At 43.6% G+C, this 22,163-nt stretch overlaps 1 protein-coding gene across 4 annotated transcripts in view; it reads left to right on the top strand.

The window, feature by feature from the left end:
* The first annotated feature begins 1,335 nt into the window (after positions 1-1,335).
* NUBP1 (NUBP iron-sulfur cluster assembly factor 1, cytosolic) overlaps positions 1,336-22,163 on the top strand; it is a 73,088-nt gene continuing 52,260 nt past the window's right edge. For all 4 annotated transcript variants that reach the window (XM_078856404.1, XM_078856402.1, XM_078856405.1 and 1 more), the window contains exons 1-5: positions 1,336-1,415; positions 6,249-6,353; positions 11,802-11,935; positions 15,340-15,408; positions 19,087-19,119. In XM_078856404.1, coding sequence (XP_078712530.1) covers positions 1,385-1,415; positions 6,249-6,353; positions 11,802-11,935; positions 15,340-15,408; positions 19,087-19,119 — 372 coding nt within the window. In that variant the 5' untranslated portion in view covers positions 1,336-1,384. The remainder of the gene's footprint in view (positions 1,416-6,248; positions 6,354-11,801; positions 11,936-15,339; positions 15,409-19,086; positions 19,120-22,163) is intronic.

Below are 22,163 nucleotides of genomic sequence, written 5' to 3'. Positions count from 1 at the left end.
TCCATCGCCCTTTGAGCCTTCCAAAGCAACACGATTTCCAACAGCATTTGTCCAAGCAGTATTTATTTGCTGAAGAGAACCAGGCAACCAAAACCACAAAACATTCACCTTGTCTCGACATAAAAAAAATATCTAGACGTAAAGTAAAATAGTTTTTTTTTATACAACCCATTAGCCCTAACGCCTTCTGGGAATGCATAATTGCAGCAGAAATCATTCAACGCAAGCAAAACTCTGGCTTGGTACCGACAAACATTGTCTCATGCGCAAAGTCAGGCTTGTTTGAATCAATGCTGGTGAACGATCAGACATGACAGGCTAGGGTGCTCTCATTTAAGATATGGCTCCTAGTTCGAGGCGGTGACGTGGCCCATCCATCGCGCGTTTTGCCGCTTGTCGTAGAGGTTCACGGTTCAAATCCAGCGGCCGCCCTGATTAATACTGTGGCTGTAATAACCGGAGGCAGCACGAGGCGTCTGCTTCGCAATGGACGTTCCGGATCCCCTGGCCTCATTTGCAAGAGCTCGGCCACCGTGTGCCCGCGTCACGGTCCAAGTTTGCCATGTTCGGATAATTCCCCCCAAATTAAATGCATCAATCGCAGCGGCTTCTGGCTGGCCATCGAACAAAGGCCGTCACTGCATCGCGCGCATTCGGTTGCGCATCTGAAAGCGCGCAATGCAGTGACACAAAGAAGACACTGGAGCTATGCACTTTTAAATCTAGATTGAAAACGGATTTATTTAGAACTGCTTGTTGTTGTGTTTAGTTTGTTGTCCTTCCCCCGCACCTGCGACTAGCACGGTTGGCTACGTACGGTGTGAAAGAAGTTCAACACACTTACATACTGGACATCTGTGCAAAGAGCTTTATAGCTCATCGGATTCCTCCTCCAGTATAAATAAATATTCTGACATGCAGTATGCTGGTCTCTAGAGTTGTCGCCTGGCTACACAATCAAAACGTAAACATAGAATTGTTAAAATTAATACAGTGGGTGGGTGGGTATGTGGTGGGTCGGTAGGTGGGTGGGTGGGTAGGTGGGTGGGTAGGTGGGTGGGTAGGTGGGTAGGTAGGTGGGTGGGTAAGTGGTGCAGTTTTTTCCTGGATTTTTTTGTTTGTGCATAGTCACTTTAAAATGTTTTCTTGTTTATGTTTTTGTTTTTTGTTTGTTGCGGTTGCACCCGATTCAAGAGGGCTATACCAAATACATGAAACTGAAAACTGAAACTGGGTGGACATGTTGATGAGTGGGTGGATATGGAGGGAAAACCCCTCTGAGTTGGCAAGGCGGGCTGAGCGAGGGCGGCGCGCCCCTGCAAGCACCACGTGGGAGTGGCGCTGCGGGTACAGTGAGCGTGAGGCCACTCCGACAGGGACCCTGATGGCCGATCGCCCGCAAGACGCTCCCGAGCGTGAGTCCGCCTCAGCTCTCGAGCCTCCCTCGTCCCCCTCGTCCAGGCGATGTCGCGCCGTCGTTAAGTAGACCCGGTGCCTCGGGGAGGGGCGAGAGGAGGAGGGGGGGAGAGGGCTTCAACGCGCTGAGTCGGCACCGCCGTCAACCTGGGCTCGAGTCCCTTCCACGGGGACTGGCTGGGGTTGTCTTTTAATCTCGCCTCGAAATGTCGCAATGGACAGAGCGGGAGCAGCTCCTGAGATGCCCGTGGCTGGGGTTGTGAGTCCTGGGTCAGGCTGTGTCGCTTTGCTCTCTCTCTGTCTTGAGAGAGAGACACAGAGAGAGGGTTCGTGATGATGGCTTTGTCAGAAACCACTTGAGGCCATCACTCACGAGGTCTCCATGGGTTCAGGCCATGGGTCACTGCGTGGGTGACGGGCTCACACCAATGGTCGTGTGACACAAACATTGATTTGGACTGAGATGGCAACAATCGGTAGCGACGCTGGAGATGCGTGAGAGTTACGAATTCACGAGACTGGTACGGTTCGTTTAAAATTTAGTCCCAACTTTTTTCACGTGTTGCTAGTAAGTGCCAATTATTTCGCCGTTACATTACATTCAATCGACCCAGCAAAACTCGGTTTGAATTTGCTGGCTCGAAGCCCTCGGTATGGGTGTCGCTCATGGGGTTTTTAATGGTCGCATCAGAGTATAAAGTGTGGATAAGAGGCCCTCAGAAGCGGTGTTTATTTATTTTATATCGTGCCATTCACGATGGAACATCTCAAAACGCTGAACATCAGCGAACCGCACTTTAGACGTCAAACGTGACACGAGAGAGACCACCAAGCCAGACGCGAAACACCGACCCAAGTAAACACAACACGAGGTCGGGTGTGGTGACAGTCAACATCGCGATCCTCTGACATCGGCAAACGTGATGTGAACAGGAGCGAGTACTGTCATCGTGTCGACAACATCGCTTTGATGCCGCGTCATTCATGAAGATAACCACCCAAGGGGGCTCAACGTCACGAAACCCAAGCCCGTGTCAAGCTGTAGGCAGCAGCAGACAGCAGTTGTTTTGTGTGATCACGCCTTACAGACTCTGTTTTTTTCGGTAAAGTCACGTAGGTAAAATAAGTAAATTAAATGACTGTGATTTAATTTATTTTAATTACCGAAAAAAACAAAGAGTATGAATCCTTGCAGTCACGAAAACTTCAAATCTAGAATTAACGCCTTCCAGAGGCTGGTATTTAACGAGGCCAGGGCTAGGAATGGCTCAAACAAACCTTTTTTTCTTATTATTTTACCAGCTAAGGGCCACCGAGCGAAACAGCTTTTTTTCAGAAGCGACTTTGCAACAAATGATAGCTTAGGGCCGTCCATAAATGACGTCACGCACCTAGGTGGGGGGGGGGTCAGACATTTGTGACGATGTGTGACGAGGGGCGGGGGGGTGAGAACTTGGACGTCACATCAAAATGCGCAACTTTAAATACATATAGACAACACGTTCTACTTAATTAATTGGACTTTTTAATAAATGTTTTCTCCAACATCAGTGCAGCGCCACGTTAAATACGCACTACAATGACAATAGTTTAAAGCGATTTGAAGCATGTTTTTTGGGGGGGCAGAGCTTTGTGACGTCATATTTGAGGGGGGGGGTCTGACTTTTTGTGACGAAGGGGGGGGGGTGGTCAAAAATCGTCCAAAATCGCGTGACGTCATTTATGGACGGCCCCTTATCATTTGGACATTTATAGCAGACACATACTCTAAACGCGCAATGTGGAGGGAAAAACCGGAGGACCCGGAGGAAAATCGACACGACAATGGGGAGAGAGACGCAAACTCCAAATATACAGCAGGCGTCAAGGTCCAGATGGAACCCCCACCACTTTGTGTGCGCCAGGCGAGGTAGTTAACACCTCGCCATCTCGCTAAGCACACTTGGCAAATGATTAGGGCCCCAAGAGGCTGAATAAGCTCCAGATTCATGAAAACGTGGATGCACCACTTACCGTCTAGAAGTCAGATGCTGCTGAACATAAACGCGTCAATTAACATAACATAAAATTGTGTCTATAGCTCTCTCAACAGTTTACATGTCTCATTTCATGACGTTGAGTGTCTACATTGTGGAGAAGATGCACCGCTGTCTCAGCGTTCCAAATTAGAACACAATAACGTGAATGGGCACATCTCTTAATATATTTGAGAAATTAGAACATCATAACGTGAATGGGCACATCTCTTAATATATTTGAGAAATTAGAACATCATAACGTGAATGGGCACATCTCTTAATATATTTGAGAAATTAGAACATCATAACGTGAATGGGCACATCTCTTAATATATTTGAGAAATTAGAACATCATAACGTGAATGGGCACATCTCTTAATATATTTGAGAACGGAAACGTGTGGATAAATAGCACTGCGAGTCATTGAATTGTGCAGCGCGTAGCTTGTACATTTTTTGCTCCTAGTGCATAGACTTGCACTTGAATTCAGCGTTCACCAAAAGTACAAGTGGGGATTTTATTCCCCTGCTCTTTATAGTTCAGAGGAACGAGTAGAAATTTATTTTTTGTTAGTTTACAACAGGGGGAGAGTCGGATCCCACTTTTAAGTCAGCTCGCAAAGTGGCACTCACTTTAATTGACCCCAGAAGGATGATGGGTCGGAGTCGATTTCCAACCGGGGTTCGAAAACGTAATTTGTTGTTTGTACGTCCAAACATAGTTATAGCCTTGACGGATAGTGACACGTAACTGCGTGAAGACAGCGTCAAGATTGGGCTGTCGGGAGACACCGGCTACGTTGCTGTGCTGTGTGTGATGAGATTAAAGCGAATACGCTGGAGACAATGAATGGGTGCAGGCGCAGTGTCAGCCATTGCTGTGGAGGTGACTGGCAGCTTGTGATCTTGACCCGTGACCTTGGTTCATAATGTGCAGACTTGTGGTTAGCACATCCTGGGTGTACATATTATTACAAACCACAGTAGAACTTTGTATATGTATTTGGGGCATGGAACGTTGGCACGGCGGTCAGTACACTGTATGTTGAACTTTCGCACCGTACGTACCTAACCATGCTAATTAGAGGTGCGGGGGGGACTACAAACAAAACACTCCGCAACCTAAGTTTGATTCCTGGCCATTGCTAACATGAAGGACGATTGATATGTTAATCTTCCCAAGGTCTCTCCGATCACCAGCCTGTGCTGACCAGCGTAGTGAAGTATCGTCGAATGAGCCAAACAACTCCCATGACCAAAGTGTGTGGGGATTCGGTCATGCAGCAGTGGATTGATAAAGGGCTGTGCAGTTGACGTTTATGTGTGGTTGGCTTAATTGGAAGGTGTTATTACATCTGTCATTTGACAACAGTGCCCACAATTGTGAAAATAGAAACTGCCAAAACATTTCAATTTTTTTTTTACTTTAAGTGCAAGTCTCCAACTCTTATCCATTCACTCTGTCTGGCCTTTATGTGGCATGAAGAAGAGCCGTTGCCCAAAACATCACCAATTATAGTCGCATTAAAGGGCAAAACCTCAACAACATTGAAACCATTCATAACGGGCACATTTTCATGCAAACGCTAATTTCCCCGTTGCGATTTGGAGGCGAGAAGCCATGCTTCATCTGCCCGACGACACAAAGGGGCCGTCCATAAATGACGTCACGCGATTTTGGCCGATTTTTGACCCCCTCGTCACACGGCGTCACAAAAAGTCCGACCCCCCCTCAAATATGACGTCACAAAGCTCTGCCCCCCCCCCAAACATAATTCAATTTTGAAAATAAAACATGCTTCAAATCACTTTAAACTATTGTCATTGTAGTGCGTATTTAATGTGGCGCTGGAAAGCTGACATTTAGCATACAATTCACTTGAAAATATTCACCGTCTAACTAAAACTGCAGATGTTCAGAATATTATATTGAAATTCTCTTATAATAATAAAATATTAAAAGTAATTATAACTATAAAAAATACTTGAAACTTTGTAGTAGAACAAAGTAATTATATCAATCACATTCATTCCACAGAATAAAAGCCCTGGTAGAATAATTAAAATAAAAATGTTTAATAACAATCATTAAAAAAATTACAAAATGTATGCTCCTCCACTCTCCCATGGAGAAATAAAATGCTCTTTTATTGAATAAATAAAAGGTGACCTTAGTAAATTTAAATAATCAAATAGTTAATAATGAAAATTTATCAAAATTAGTGTTATAACAATTCTATTGTTTATATTTATTTAAAGTTTCACATTTTTACGTGACGTCCAATTTCTCAAACCCCCCCTCCCCCCCTCTTCACACATCGTCACAAATGTCTGACCCCCTCCCCCCCCTCTAGGTGTGTGACGTCATTTATGGACGGCCCCTAATATGAGCCTTCCACTGTCACTCAGAAGTGGCGGTGGATTTCATGATGATGATGCTGCTGCTGCGTTTGTGTAGCGGGATGCATTTCCAAATGATTGGAGCAGCCACAGAGAAAAAAGCATTTTGCCAGGACAGTTTGTAGAGGTATATACACAGTGGACATTGGTGTGTGTGTGTACGTGTTATACGCAGTTCGATTCCCGCTCACGACCAAAACCAGTGACAATTATCTGAACTGGTCTTGGGCCTCACCTAGGTTGGCTCAGACTTAAACGAGTACCTGGTGCGGTGTGTAAACATCGCCACCAGGGAGACAAAGGCAACCTGGCGTGGTGCTGGCCACCCGCCCTCTCGTGTGCCGTGCCGGCATTCATAGGGTGCTCTCTAACAGCACTTGCTAAATGGGGTGTCTTTGTATTTGTTATACACAGACTGCCCTGGAACAAGCAGCGAGCAGGCCGGGAAGGTGTCGGCCTGCCAAGGATGCCCCAACCAGACACTGTGTGCATCTGGCGTGACGAAGGCTCCAGATCCAGGTACCCGGAATTAATTTATACACGTCTTTTGGACAATATGTATTTGAAGGTATTATACTGAATCTGAAGCTTTTTTCCCATTGGATTTCATCATTTTAAGAATAATACTGTGTATTTTAACACTTTTTTTAACTAACTTAATAGCGCCAATACGTTTAAATATATACAATATGCATTTGGTGGATATCTTGGGCAAAAATGTAATGGTGAAAGATATAATGTGTGATGTTTGTATGGATGGAGATGAGAAGATGGGTTTTTAATGAAGGTGTGAGTCATGATAATGGGGTTTTCTTTAGATCCTAGTCTTTCTTTAGATCCTAGTCTCAAACAGTGTTAGACCAGAGGACGCCAAAAGGTGAACAGCACAAAGACAATGCCACTATCAGGACATTGAGAGCTCGGGGTGAGCGTCCTCTGGTCTAACACTGTTTGAGACTCGGCTCTAAAGAAAGCTGTCTCTAGTGTGGACCAATCAGTTTCAAAGACAATGCACCATATACTGTCAGAGCATGTTTTTTGTTTGCATGTTCACCACAAGTATATGTGGTAAATGCAGACATGATTCCTTGCAAAGGTTTCAGTTTGGTGTTTTAACATCTTAACACTTGTTGTATTATATTCTTGGTTCTTTCGGTAAAGTCACGTAGAAGTGAAATAATAAAATAATTAAAATATTAAACAATAAAAATTCTCACGACGTTTCGACTGCAACACAAGCAATCATCATCAGGTGTGATTTCACACCTGATGATGATTGCTTGTGTTGCAGTCGAAACGTCGTGAGAATTTTGATTGTTTTATATTTAGATTATTTTATTATTTCACTTCTACGTGACTTTACCGAAAGAACCAAGAATATGAATCCCTGCAGTCACGAAAGCTTTAAATCAAAATTTAACCTGTTGTATTGCCAGAAAGGGGAAAACCCTATCATAATTAAATACTGGCAAAGGAGGTCTCAAAAGGTGTGAGTCCTTCATGGTTGTGCAGTGTTTCCTTATAATGCTGTTTCTTTATATTTGTGAATGTAATGTGAAGCAAACACAAAGACCGGATTATTTCTTTCACGAAGGAGAGGCATGTTTGGTAATAGAAGCATGCACAGGAAATTCAATATGCCAACAGAGTGACAGCAAAACCTAATTCCCTATGGTTAACAGACTCAAGCCATGATAAGCATTATAAGAATTCAAGTTTAGAACTGTAAGAAAACAAGTTTACATCACGAAGGTATCTGTCCAAAGATAAAACTGCTTCATATTTTGTAATAACTCCAGTCTGCCTAAACATAATATCTTTATCCTCCATCAGTATTTAGCCTGACTAGTGCCAAAAAGCTCAGTTGTTCATGTATCCCTGCTTAGGTTGAAACAACTTTACTGAACTCTTTAAATTCCTAATCACAGCACCATGGGGTGACCGTACAGAGGCGGGCGGGGTGGAGACTTTGCCTGATACACAAAGGACATGGGTTCAATTCGCTGCCTCGGATTACAATGTACTCTCTGGAATTTGGAGCCAATGGAGGGATTGGTGGAGTCGGCGGTGTGGTCTCCTTCACGGACGTGGAAGAGAAGTCTGGTTGTGGCATTTTGGACCATCTGGACTGTTTAAACAAATCTAATAGTACTTCACTTCCGATTAGCACCGTTGGCTACGTATGATGGGAAAGAAGTTATCCATACATACGAGAGCGTTGCAGTCATTAGTTGAGCTGTGATGAAAGCATGGATGAGGGTTTGAGCAGCGGCTCGTGCAAACATTGTATTCGTATTCTTTGGGTCTTTCGGTAAAGTCACGTAGAACAAAATAATTTACAAAAAACTACGACGTTTCGATCGCAACACAAGCAATCGTCAAGGATTTGTTGTGTCCTACCTGTCATCTACATTGTATCTCCACAGAGCCACACTCTTTTTAACCTGACAAATACAGAAGACCTTTATTTTTAATGTATTATTACATTTTTTTTTAATGGTCAGAATTGGCCGTTTGGCTCTCACTACCCTGCCTGCCATCCATCGTAGCCAAGGGGATGTTTCGTGGGGGTTTTGTTGTGTATTGTGTGCCACCCCTCTCCCTGCCAATGTACCAGGTTTGCCATAACCCCCTGTGGCACCTTCGCCCAGGAGATAATGTTGTCTAGAAGGCTGCTGCCAACGTAATCACTCCAAATCACAAATGGGACCATATTAAACCTGTCATTAAGTGCATTTCCCGGCTTCCTATTGAATTGCATATCAGCTACATGATCTCTGTAAATATACAGAAATAATGTATGGCTTTTCTCTTACCATTATTGTGACCTCATTACCCTCCACGTCCTCTGTCTCTCGTCTGTCCTCTTCTCACAACGATAGGTCATTTGTCCTCCTCTTCCGTCTTCTGGTCTCCTTTGACCTTCACCTCACTGTCAGTTCAGTAGACTTGATTAACTGTGCTTCAATGAACCGCACGTGCTCAATTGCGTACGCGCACTGGTTAATCTATTTTTGACTGAGGGGTGTGGGGAGGACTCATGCATTGATGATTGACACGGGCATCTGTAACAGAACTCACCAAAGTCCTTGCTTCCTCTCTCCCTGCCAATTGGGCCTCCTCGAGCATGTCTAAGGGTTGGATGGTCTGAAGTAGGCGAAGCAACTTGTCTAGCAGGGATACTGAACTTAGTGTGCTAACTTGGGCCCCCCCAGGTTAAGGGGTATAGCGGGCTGGTTGGGAGACCCTGCAGTTTTATACAGGGGCCCCTACAAGCTGGCGAAGAGGCCCAGAAAGCTGAGGTAGGCCTCCAAAGTGGCCTACAAAGTGGTGTAATTGTCACACTTATTAAAATGAGCAGTGATGAAACACCCTTGCAAACATGATGCTCCGTCTTACGGGATTTTTCCACGTTAAATGCTTTAACCATTGAAGACGGTGACAATGGTGAGGGGCTATCGGCCCGGATCACCTGGTGCCATTGTATCCTCCCAAGTCTTCTCCTGGCACCCCCCCATCTCTGGTCGCTTCATGGTTCTCTCTTCACATGCGCGCTGTAATCCTACCTCACGCTGCCTATCAGTTGTCAATGACCAATCGTCGATTTGATTTTGTTTTGCCATTTTAATGCTTTTTTACGCGAATAAGGGCATTGATATAAATGAGCAAAGCAATTTATGACGGCTGATGAAGAAAGTAACAAGATGCAAAGCGGAAGAGGTGTCGGGCAAGGAGATGTGCTCCCTCAAAAAGGTGTTGACAGCAATGTTAGAAAACATTTTGTGAAAATTGGGATTGGAGAAATCAATATAAGTGGAGAAAAATACGAACCGTCTCAGATTTGCCGATGACAGTTGTTGTGGCAACGATTGGAAATGAATGATGGAAAGTGATTGGAGAACTTCAGAAATCAAGGCTGCAAGATTGAGCTCTAAGATAAATTCAGTGAACCCTTGTTAATTCGAGACACATGGAGCTCTGGCCTTGCCGAATTAGCCAATATTCCGAATTATGTACAATGCCTCCTGCCCTAATATAAAAATAAAAATTTGCTTTCCAATAATTATTCTCCAAAAAAAGTAACACTTACCAACAGTAACCAGATAAGAAAATACGCATTGATACGCCTGCACCAATTCTATCCTAAACTTTGGATTCGTCTCGCAGGCTAAGGGATGTATACTTCAGTCCCTTTCTATTCTTGATGTAGGTGAAGACGACATTTCTGAGAGGGTTAGCTTGCACAGAGTGCATATCAACAAGGTAAAGTCCAAAGCAACAGGTCTGCACAAATGCTCACCACGCGCGCCGCCATGAGACCAAGTCATTGTTTTGGTCGTGACGCGCGGTATCGCTCCACGCGCCATGCCGAAATTGGACCATTCGGCATGGCAATTCGGCTCATGGCGAATTACCAATATCCAGTATATGCCGAATTATCCCCAATTACGAATGATCAAATACCGAAATAACGAGGTTTATTGTATAAAAAAATAACAAAAGTCACGTACAACAAGGTTACTAAATATACGTTGGAGGGAATGACACCGAGGGAAATTGTTGGAAGGCGAATCTGGATCAGAAAAATTAATTAAATAGGTGAGCAAGAACATGAGGAAGCGCTTTTGATGTATTCAATCATTTGAAAATGAAAAGCTACGTACCACAGTGCTTGAATTAGAACGGTTTTAATGAGTGCAATGTGACCTGCCATGGCACCTCTTGCAAACATGGACACTTACTAAGCAAATGGAGTAAAACCCAAGAAGTGGTGTACGAGGAAGCACAGAGAGATTCATGCTTGGGATGACACTCGAGATTAGCACCGGCGATTAGCACGGTTGGCTAAGAGCGGTGCGAAAAAGAAGTTCAACACGAATACAAGAGACATAAAGAGAAACACGTTGATCAGAGAACGATCACAAGTGAGCGACGCCTCACTGTCAGGAAAAAAAAATGCTTGGGCAGGACACATCCCTGGAAAGATGCGTGGCGAACGGATGAAGCTGGGGAATGGAAGGACAGCGCAAGGAGGGAACACATCGACTTCATCTCTCGGTGGTCTGCTGTGGAGATGGAGCAATGAAATTGGCTCGGGTGCAGGAACTAGATTGGACCGTCGCTTCCCGAGACCGCGAGGAACGCGACGACTCGGGCATGAGGCTTTCTTCCAGAAGGTTGTAGTTCATGGCTGATGATGATGATGATAATGATCCCTGCAGCCACTCGAGGCGCTACGTTTGCCATAATGTAAAATTGTTTTCGATCCTGGAATCGAATCATAACACTGAACCGAGTAGATGTATTGAATCGTGAGGTGGGGAGAGGCGGGATCATTACAGGTCTAAGTTACATCAAACATTTGTTACCCGCGCGACAATTTCCCCAAGTGATGATGTTTGATAAATCCACAGAGCAGTGTGGAAAAGCTCAGTTCCATCATAGGAATGTGCAATTTCCACTTCCCGCTGTTGACTGCCACTCGAGATCAGTCCTGTCCAGCGTTTTAACGTCGTTACACCTGGATTATTGTGGACAGCAGGAAAGGACAATGTTGCAAATGCATAGTTGTACTGTACTACATGGCAATGTCTATGCTCGCTGTCTTCACCACCACCCCCATTGACCAGCATGGTGAAGTATGGGCAAATAACCCCCATGAACCCACGTGAAGTGGGGAGGCCCTCATTCAGCAGTGGATTGACAGAATAGCTCTACACACTAAGTACACACAACCTCCGACTTGACCTTCTGTCGGGCGGCTTCGTCCTTTCAATGTTTAATGCTGTAACATTTGTGCAGCGATGAGATATGTTTTTGTTTAAAGCGAAATTGATTTGCGGTAACGTTGCATTAGTATGCTGCACACTGGCTCAGGGTGTTGCCCAGACCACGGGTTTTTCGCCGCGCTGCGATCGGTACTCCTTTGAGCTCCACTAATGGGTTGATTGTGTGTTGTTGTTGCAGCGATTAAAGAAATAAAGGAGAGGTTGGCCTCTGTGAAGTACAAGGTGCTGGTGCTGTCGGGAAAAGGCGGCGTGGGAAAGAGCACCTTCAGCACTCAGCTGGCTCGTGGCATTGCGGAGGACAAAACCAAACAGGTGGGCAACATCTCGTTGTGCTAATGGACTTTTCACGAGCTTTTAAAAACAAAACGGGCGCTGAAGCTTTTTGCTATGGCAAGCCTTGCGGCGCTTGCCGTAGCATGTTTATCTTAATCACCTCTCAAAAAGCCTCCGTTGGCTAAAACGAATTTTGTTTTGTAGCGGGAGTCGTTTATAATACTGTTTTCGTCAACGAGTTCGGCCCTAGCAAAGTAAATAGAAAATATACTTTGAGACTCTACGTCTGTAGATGTAGGCACATGAAGGGTAACCATTCCTTTGCCGTGAAAGGTACACGATGTGTATGTATGTCGAACTTCTTTCGCGCCGTACGTAGCTAATCGGAGGTGCGGGACGTATGAAATGGAACACAGTACAGTACAACCACATCTCAAGACATTGGCCAAAAAAGAGTGTGACATGTGCATCATGTAGACAGTGATATGTAGAGTGTATATGCGAACATACTCGAGAAAAGGAGTGTAAATACTCGAGAGCTCCCTTGAGTGGTGGGGCTTCCACCAGCAGTGGCAGGAGAAGACGTGGTTATAGGCTGAAGAGTTTAGGAATGTCATTGAGCCTGGACTTGGAACAGGGGCAGGGAATATATGGCACGGGTGGCTAGGGTGTGGCATTTTCATATTGTGCAGGCAGTATTGGCTGACTGTAATGGAATATCAGACTCAGAATCCTTATTTATACTGGGGGAATCCGGATGAGTTGTGAAGCTCTTTTTTATCCCAGTAAGGTGAAATGTGTCATCCCTGGTATATGTGCAGGGCTGAGGAACGGCAAGTTGCTAATGATGGGCGTTGGTTGTTGTTCGTTGTTGGCACCCAGAAGCCTGCTGCCAAGTTGAAGGCCGAATGCCAGATGGCACTGTGGCAGAGCGATTAACAATTCCACGGCCTTGCGTTAAATGGCTACTTGCTGGTTTGACTCAGCCCATCGGCTCCTCAGGGGCAATATTACGAGCAGCACCCCTGTGAGCCGTCCACAGTAGCCATACGAAAGACGGGCTTATCTCTGCCATCGTAATGTGGATTTTCCACCACTTGCCAACAGAGATGGGCATTGCTCCACACTCTCTCGTGAGCGGGATGGAATTTTTTTTATTAATTGGAGTTGTTGATGAGTTGTTGATGAGTAGGTCGATCGCCTTGCGACATTAGGTTTCCCAGAGATCAATGCAGATAATAGGCTTATATTGCATATGCGCCTCTATAATCCCAGTGTCACTCACTCAAGCTATTTACTCTCCTTAGCCATGACAGTTTATTACACCCAATTGTGAAATGTTTCAAGTCTATTTAAAAATGCGTGTAAGCATTACTGAAGGGAATGGAATTCCTTTATTTCATTTGACTCGTACACTCTAATGAAAGTCCTGGAATTAGTTATGTATGCAAGTATGCTCGTCTGTTCTTTATGTTGGAAGAGCTGCTAATGGAAGTGAAGGTGTATTGGCTCTATATATATCATATAAATTCGTATAAACTCGAAACCAGAGCCACGTGTTTCATGATTTCCATAGTAACCGTTCTGTTGAAACATGTACTCTTCAGGTAACTTATTGCATAATCTGTAAATGCAACATCTCATAACAATTTCGAAAAGCAAAGTGTAAATCTATTCTTTTGCCCATTCTAGTCATTTGAACAATCTGCACAAAGTGACCGCAACTCATTTTCCCTGAGCATTCTTCCCTTGATTCTTTTACCGCGATCGTACATCAAAAAAGCTTACAGTATCTCCTCTAATTTGCAAATTTGTCTTGTGCAATTTGGTGCTTCAAATATGTAAATCCACCCATTGCCAACGTTACCTTGTGAAACCGTCTTCTCTGTTAATTGTTATAGCCACTCTTTTTCTTTGCCAGTGCTTCGAAAATCTCAATAAATAAATCCCCCATGTCTTGATGACATTACGGCCTTTGGCCTGGAGAAGCTCCACATTTAAACTGGCTTCCCCATTGCAATACATTGTCCGTATCGACCATATTGAAACTCCCATACCGTTCTATCGTATTGGAAATTAAATTCATTTGGAGGCAAACATTTATCTAAACGCCAATCCACTGCTGGCTGAAGGCTTTCCCATGCTGTGTCAGTCATGGACATTTGGAGGCTGTTTGACCATACTTCACCACACAGGTCATTGTGGGTTGTAAAGGGGTGCGGGGGTAGGTCCATTACCAGTTCAATGCAGTTCAGATGTCACGTTAGACATGGCCAGTGATCAAACTCGGGTGTTTGGGTGCATAGTGCAGTGTGCTAACCACTGCGCCAATGCAGTGTTCAACTCCCAACGCTGTCATCGTATGCTGTTAACTCCGTGATGAATTGGCAACTTTTTGTGCGTTTTGGGAACACCTTCTGTAATGGCAGTGAGTGCTGTTGGCCCCATTAAAGGATGTTCACTGGTGGATGTGATCGCTTTAACATATCTTCTGTAGAACCCTGTTCTCAACGTCCTCTGCAAATTAGGAGTTGTAGCTCCCAAGGGAATCTGGACTGCTTTTAAAGCTTTTCTCTATTGGCATCCAGCATGACATTTTCTATCTTTTTTATGTTGTTATCAGGTTGCACTAATTTCAGTGTTCGTTAATGGTTTTCGTTCCGAGCTATTTCCAATTAACCGTAGCGTACCTCTGGGCTTGACTCACTGGTTGGCATCGCAGTGTGTGAAGTCAGTACTTTGGAGGTTAATGATGCAAATAACCCGTAAGGGGCCATTTGAGTACAATGTCAATTTAATTTGAATTACTTCACATTTCAATCTTAAAATATTATCACATTACATATTAGGCACATAATGATTCACTCTCGTGGCCATTTGAAGAGCTGGTTGTGATTCAGGGTGTCTCAATTTGATTGAGGAATCAGTTATTATTGTCGGTTTTTATTTCCTCGTTTATATGTTATGTTTCGTTTGCCCTGTCTTGTTCACTCCATTAGCCTCCAGGTGTATTTAGCGTGCAATTTACATATATATCTCAATCCGTTCTCACACGTTCAATTTGCTGCGTTTATCATGAGCGTTTGAATCAATACACGGGTGGTTTTGCACATTCCTAGTGTGTGTGTGTCTTTTAAAACGTTGTGTTTATAGTGCTGTTATTTACAGATGCTTCAAAGGTTTATCGTGATATTAGGGTTAGTGAATTCATGATCTAATTTTGATTGATGTCATTATGCTATACAACGCAGCATGATGCGTTCTAAATCTTTCTATCTTCACACATGACAGTGAAACATTTGTAGTTCTAAGTTTTCACTTTTTTTTTCCAGAGTATTTTTTTTATAAAGGGGCGAAATTTGAATGTGAATATAAGTTTTCATTTGTTCACTGATAAACAGTACAGTATATCCATTCAAAATATTTAAAAAATGTGTTTTCAGGTTGCTCTGTTGGACATTGACATCTGCGGTCCATCTATTCCAAGAATCATGGGGCTGCAAGGCCATCAGGTGAGAAGTTCTCTCCTGCCTTCACTGTATGAGAAAGAACATTGTTGTGGACAACGGAGAGGGATCATGAATGATTCCGAGCGCACATCAACAGAGGCACCGTTGGAAAGCAAGTAATTGCAGTGAACGGCAAGGGCCGGCAATGTTTTACTCTCACCGCAGTGAGGTCTGAGACAAAAAAAACCCTGAGACGACTTGGGAGGCGTTGGAGAAAAGTGCCGGGGGTCTGGAGACTTGAATGCGGAGCGATGCCGACTAGAATGAGAAGCTTTCCAAACGTGACGGGGTGTCAACAGACTTGATGGGTCTGGCTTAGAAACTGAAAGAGGGAATATTTTACAATTACTACCCAGGGCGTGATGGCTGCCACTGGGGCCTGGATACATTCTGTTGATTTCAGGCAAAGGGGCCATCTGTGTCATCTTAGATTCATGAATTAAAACTTCGCTTTTCTGAAGTAACTCGTGCTCCCTCATATACGACAAGAGACGTTTCCCTGAGGGATGATTTGAACTGAACACTATCTAATTGTTTTGTAGAACTTTCATTGTTTTTATGTGATATTACTGTGCTTGTGATGATGGTGTTGGTAATGATATTGCTGTGGATGATGAAGGCGATGTCGAATATATATGTGTTGAATTACTCTGTAACGTAAAGGTAAGTGCGAGTGCTTATACTGCACCTTAAAGACAGAGAAGATGCGCTGGGTTGCCACTTCCTGTCCTTCTGTCTGGTGACGGCACCCAGTACCGCCATGGCTACAAACATGGCTACTGGAGAAATGGAGACACTCGTCCCCATTTCCATTTTAACAGAATAGACCATGTGACTTCCCGAATCAGTTGGGAGCCACCTTCTCGACACACTTGGGTGACTGACTCATGTTTTGGGTTGCAGTTGTGTTTTTTATTAGGCATGTTTAGTGATAAGGCCTCACGGTCCCACAATGCACCAATCTCGCTTCTGCACATGAGCTGATCTCATCCCTCCACATCCGTGGTGCTCATCCCCTGGGGTGTGTACTCCCCCAGTGCCCATTCTCTCTCCGTGATGTGTCCTGCCCATGTACACGCACTTGCTTCCCAGTCAATTAGCAGACTAATTTGCATTTGTTCTGTGATCCGAGTTTTTGCTCTTACTATATTTTTTAGGAGTGTCATTCCAGGCATGTATCTCTCTCTGCTTCTTTGTACACGTTTTTTTTAGCATGGTTGGCTACGTATGGTGCAAAAGAAGTAAAAAAAACATACATAGAAGTGCATTTTGCGAAACATGTTAAACTCGGATGATTTTGTTTTGTATAATGTAGGCAAATTTAAAACAACCCCAAGGATTGTTCCCCGATTTATGCTTCTGTTTTCTGCATTATGTTTTGGTCCATTGAGGTGCTATTTGGTGTTTTTCCATGCAAACAACACCGTGCTAGTGGTTATGAATACGCTGTGAAAGGGTGAAAAATGTGAACATCTATGAAAAAAAACTAAATGACAGTTAAACGCTGCAAAGACAAGTTTCTGAGACACATGCACAGTAAAAAAGTGTTTTTTGATACATGTGGAAATTATTTACTGCTTTACACGTGAGAGAACATACTCCAGATTAAGAATGCGCGGCCGTGTGTGAAATGGTTGGATTTGTGAACATCTGTACAAAGCCAAAGTTACTCCATGTGCAGATGTTACACTGGGTGAGGAGGTAATTGGCCAGGGTGGATATGTGATGGTCGGATACATGACGTACTGTATAGTACTGTACTATATATATGGTACCTAATGTAATACTGCCATATATACATTATTATACCATGGTTTATGTGTGCTCTTCGTTACTTTTTTTATCCAGTTGTTAGCCTTGTATATTTTTTAAAACAAACATTTTTAATTAAAAGTCATTAACAATTTTTTGTTGTTGCCATTTTCCCCTCTACGAAATGTAGTTATTTAACAGTTATGTTATGAGTCAATTTAACACGTGGGCTTTCGCAACCAATGCAATGTGTCACGTGACAAACTTTACCAATTGGCTGTGTCGTGTGGAGGTGGGTGTACGACACGTTTACATTTTCGCGATCTAACCCACAAAACCTTATCATGTGCATCTTTATCATGTGCACCTCCGATTAGCACGGTTGGCTACGTACGGTACATACATATGAGCCGCATAACAAGGATTTTTTTTTATTTCAAAACCCCTTTAAGCAATCCCGGCAAGCATCCAGTTTGGAAATGACCTGGAAGTTATACCGCATAGCAGGCCTATGCCAAATTTCGATATTTCTACGGCATCTCTGTTATGGATGCTTCGCCGCCTGCAAATGAACGGGTGAGTGTTCACTCTGTGCGAGTGGAATGAATGAATGCCTCACAGCTGCCAAGGTGAAAACCTGACTTTGAGGGTTGGGCCTTGAAATGAGGCCCTCCGTGCGGTTGCTGCCTCAGTGCTCAGCCGTGCGTGTGGCGTTACCCTTTGTAGGCGCCCGTCCACCTGAATGACAAAAGCATTTTCCCTTGACACTTTTCACGGCGTAAACCTATTTGAGCAGTTCATTACTTTGAATAATTTCAAAGCCGGTAAATCTCGAAGTTGTGTGATAACGTACTCCTTTTGCATTTTCATTCAGCAGCATGACAGCTTCTGTAATGGTCCTAAATGAACCGATTGTGCTTGCCCACGGGCCCCGCACAGAAGCACGGCCACAGTACTAGATTCCACTGTTGCTCGCGAGTATTCTTGTCACGCACAAGAAAAGTGGCCGTGTTTATCAGCGGAACTGCTTCGAGTAGAAGTTGCACGAGCGCTCTCTGTCCGTGTGTGTGTCTTCTGGCGGCATTCGCAGTACAAAGGAATTGTTGTACATGGGTTCAAATCAATGCATTGATGTAGCAAAGTGCATGAAAGTCACTCTTTGTTGATAGGGCGTAGCTTCTCTGGCATGCCGAAAAGAGCATCCAATGTAAACATACATTACGTGAGACTGCTTTGAATCATTCATTTTACTCGTTGGCAAAATATAAATCGGATAGATTATTTCATCGTCTTTGAGTCAGTATTCTGCATACTTTTGCAGCATGGCTGCTTGTAGGTTTACTTTATATATGTATACATATATAAAATCAGGCACGTCAAATTCAAATTCCAAGTGTCCTAACTGTGCTTGTATTAGTGGACATGAGTAATGGAGCTGTGTATACTGCAGGGGAAATGAAGTCTCTGTAGCAGCAGTAGAAGCAGCTGCACAAAACGGTGCGTAGGGCATTCTCCAAATTCTCTGCGGTGTCAGTTTTTGCACGGTACCAACTTCATTTTAATCGTTTGAAGCGGTTCAAAAAGACCAAAGGACCGAGTGCTATAGGATTATATTGTAGTACACGACTGAAGCCCTGCCTGGGTTGTTTTTCTTATCGCAAATGTTATGTTTGTCCTCCATTATATCTCATTTCAGAGGTTAAATGAAGACAAGTTTAATTATGTCATCCCCAAATGTGATTCTTGCAATTCTGCAATTGTTTTTGTAAACCAGTGTTATTCTCTGATATCCCATCCTCCGGTGTCATCACATATAGTAGCAGCTTCATACCAGGCCCAAACATAAATATAATATTTATACAAACCAACATTATTTTGTTTGTTGATATGTTTTAAATTATTGATGGTTTTGTTTTTCTCTCTTTTTAGGTTCATCAGAGTGGCGCGGGCTGGTCTCTTGTGGTAAGCGACTTGACAATCCACCACAAAACAACATGCAACAGATCATTGGTCGCTACTTCACAGTACACGTATAAATCAACGCACGCTTAAATAAAGAGCAGTGCATGACATGTTGGGAGCAGTGGGGGACGCATTGCTCTGAACCCTGCGAGCTGAGTTTTGATTCCCACCCATGGCTAGCATCAGGAGTGAGCTTCATCCAAACCGATCCTGGGTGCACCCCATTCACCAATTGACCAAACTACCCCCATGACGGACACGGCATGGGGAGTCTTTTCTCCAGAAAGTAGATTGACAAAGGGCTGGAAGTTATTGCAATGTTATATGCAATGTAGAATTTGTTGTAAATTAGGACACTATTTGTTATTCCACCCTTTATCGCTTGATCCGCTTATGTGTCGTCTCTAAGCTGTTAGGGCACAGATATTTCAAACTTTATTATTTAAACGCTTCCCTTCCTGGGCCCAGCAGAAGGGGGTGGTGTGATTGACGGTACCGTGTCCATTGCCACACGACTGCCTCTGCTGCAGCCCTTGTACCAGATTATGGAATTGGTCGATTCAATGGCTGACTGTCACAGTGGTAGGCAGGATCCAATTTGTGCTTCCGTGCCCATGTCAATCTGTGAAATTTCCAATCTAGCATATTCCAAAAATACTCTGTGCTTTCCTAAAGTCTGTATGGCCACAGATTGTCTAAAGTCTGTATGACCACATGTTTGGCTTATTTATTTAAACAACAAAATGTATGTTGAAGGCACTAACCCAACATTTTCTGTCCGTTATCATTTTTTTCTGGGCAGTTTTCACGAGACCATGGTATAACCAGTGTTCATGGTCTCGAGGAACAATCGGAAGAAATGTACAAAAGACACAGTTATTTTCGTGTGAGGGTTTTTTCATGGTTTTATAATTGTTATGCCAGAAAAATGTTCTTTAACTTAACTAGAATGTTTCAAAATGTTATAATACATTACCTGTATTGGTTGACTATTAAACTTGTTGTGATGGGTCATGGTTATTTTTTTATTGTCGTTTGACGATACAGTATTTTTTATTTACCTTCAGTAATTGGATTTCTCATGCATTGATCATGTCTATAAAAAGAAAGTCATGACTCGCTGTGCGCAAATCTCGGCTAACCAACGCAATTACAATCCAGCGCTGCTGTGCCAACTCTGCATTGTCATGCTGCAGCCTACAGAAAACCGCGGCGCGTGGCGTTGTAGATTCTGGAGAGAGAGCCGTCGTAACGTGGGCACGGTGAATGTTCGCCGTCGCCTCACAGCCTCCTCCAAACTGAGGATTAGCCCAGCTTCGCACCCAGAGGGTGACACAGCACTCACAGATAATCTCCGGGCCCCCCCCCGATAACACAACAAATGGGCGGTGTTTATGAGTTCACTCCCCCCGCAATACAAAAGTGGCACGCGAAGTCATCCATAAGCTTCTGCGTTGGTTGCTCCTGGCTTTGTAGCATGCGAACAACAAAAATACAAAATTCAATGTCTGATATCCTCTTTGGTGCTCTGCCTTGACAGCAGGGTCCTTGGTTGTCAACTTCTCCATCCTCCTCCGCTCCTTGCCCTCCTCTTCATTTCCACGAATGCCCCATTCCGCCAGCTCCTCCTCCACCGTCCAAATCCTTGGCCTTCCTCTCCTACTTTTCCCTTTCCAGTCTTCTATATCGTCCTTCACATAACAACAAGGAAACCCCATGCATATGCATGGCTTCTGTAACACTTTCCAAAGTATTTGTCCTTGGAAATATTGAATTTTGTTTAAAGAAGGTGTATATAGGGCCCCAGGGTGGCGAAATGTTAACGGTATACAGGTGGTCGTGGGTTCGATTCCGACCCTGATGCCTGTACATTTGAAGTTTGCATGTTCTCCCCGTGGTCGTGTGGATTTTTCTCCGGGCCCTCCGGTTTTTCCCTCCACATTTAGAATCAGCATACACAAACATGGACATTAACAATGGAAGTGGAAAGTGCAAATGATGGAAAGTGTGCAAAGTTCAAAGGAGCGTAGATAGGTGGATGTTTGGAATTACATTGAGAGACAACAACAGGACAATTTAAAGTATATTTTCAATCGGTGAGAACTCAAGAGACAAGGATAGTCTCAATTGCAAAGGGTGCCCTTGGTCACCAACATGGTAAAAGCAATAACGTAAATACAAGTACAGAGATGAAGCTAACAGAAATCGGAGCAAAAATAACCAAATAGAAATTGGAACAAAAAACAGCTGCAATACACGGAAGAAATCAAAATCTTGTACAAATGCAAACGATATTAAATAAAATAAATTGCCCTATAACACAGGTTGGCTTGGACAAATAACTTTTGAAAACCATTCCAATTAAAATTAAGTTTTAGAAACACATTTATACTGACTATACGTTTATTGCACTGGTATGTGACGTCAAATACGGCTGCAAGTGAAGTCATCACACGGAATCGACAGCTTCGCATCAAATTCTGAATTATATGGGAAAGTAAACCAGGATATTTTGGAAGCAATGACACTCCAGGTGTTTGGGCCATTAATAGAGTATTTGTTTTGTCCCGGGTACAGTCCACTTCAGTGCTCTGGGGGGCATCAACGACTTTGAGGGTTTTGGTCCTGAATAATCACCTTGTGTCGATAAGAGACTGAGTTATGGGTGTATGCATTTAAGATGAACTTCGTCCAGTGAATCTCACTCTGGAGTTGAAAAGAGCGAGGTGATAGCCAGTCTTGAAGTAGAGATGGCAGTGATGAGTGGATTAGCTCGTTTGTGAGATAAAGCATGAGGTGGAATGAAAGATAAAATTGAGCGAATCCTAGGTGATTTTCGAGGTTAATTTGTATTTGATGTGAGCATGGCCTTGGACAGACATAAAAGCAGCAGCTTCCAAAGGTTTCTACGCCGAAGATGAGAAGCAGGAATTCGTTTTCGATACAAAGTCCCCAACTTCATTTTCACATTTTTAAATTCAGATTTTCCATGAGATTTCAAGTAAAACATTTGTAACTGTTGAGAAAATTAAATGGCTGATAGC

This window comes from Lampetra fluviatilis, chromosome 5 (genome assembly GCF_964198595.1).
Source record: "Lampetra fluviatilis chromosome 5, kcLamFluv1.1, whole genome shotgun sequence".
NCBI lineage: Eukaryota > Metazoa > Chordata > Hyperoartia > Petromyzontiformes > Petromyzontidae > Lampetra > Lampetra fluviatilis.
This window is presented reverse-complemented; position numbering and strand designations above follow the sequence as displayed.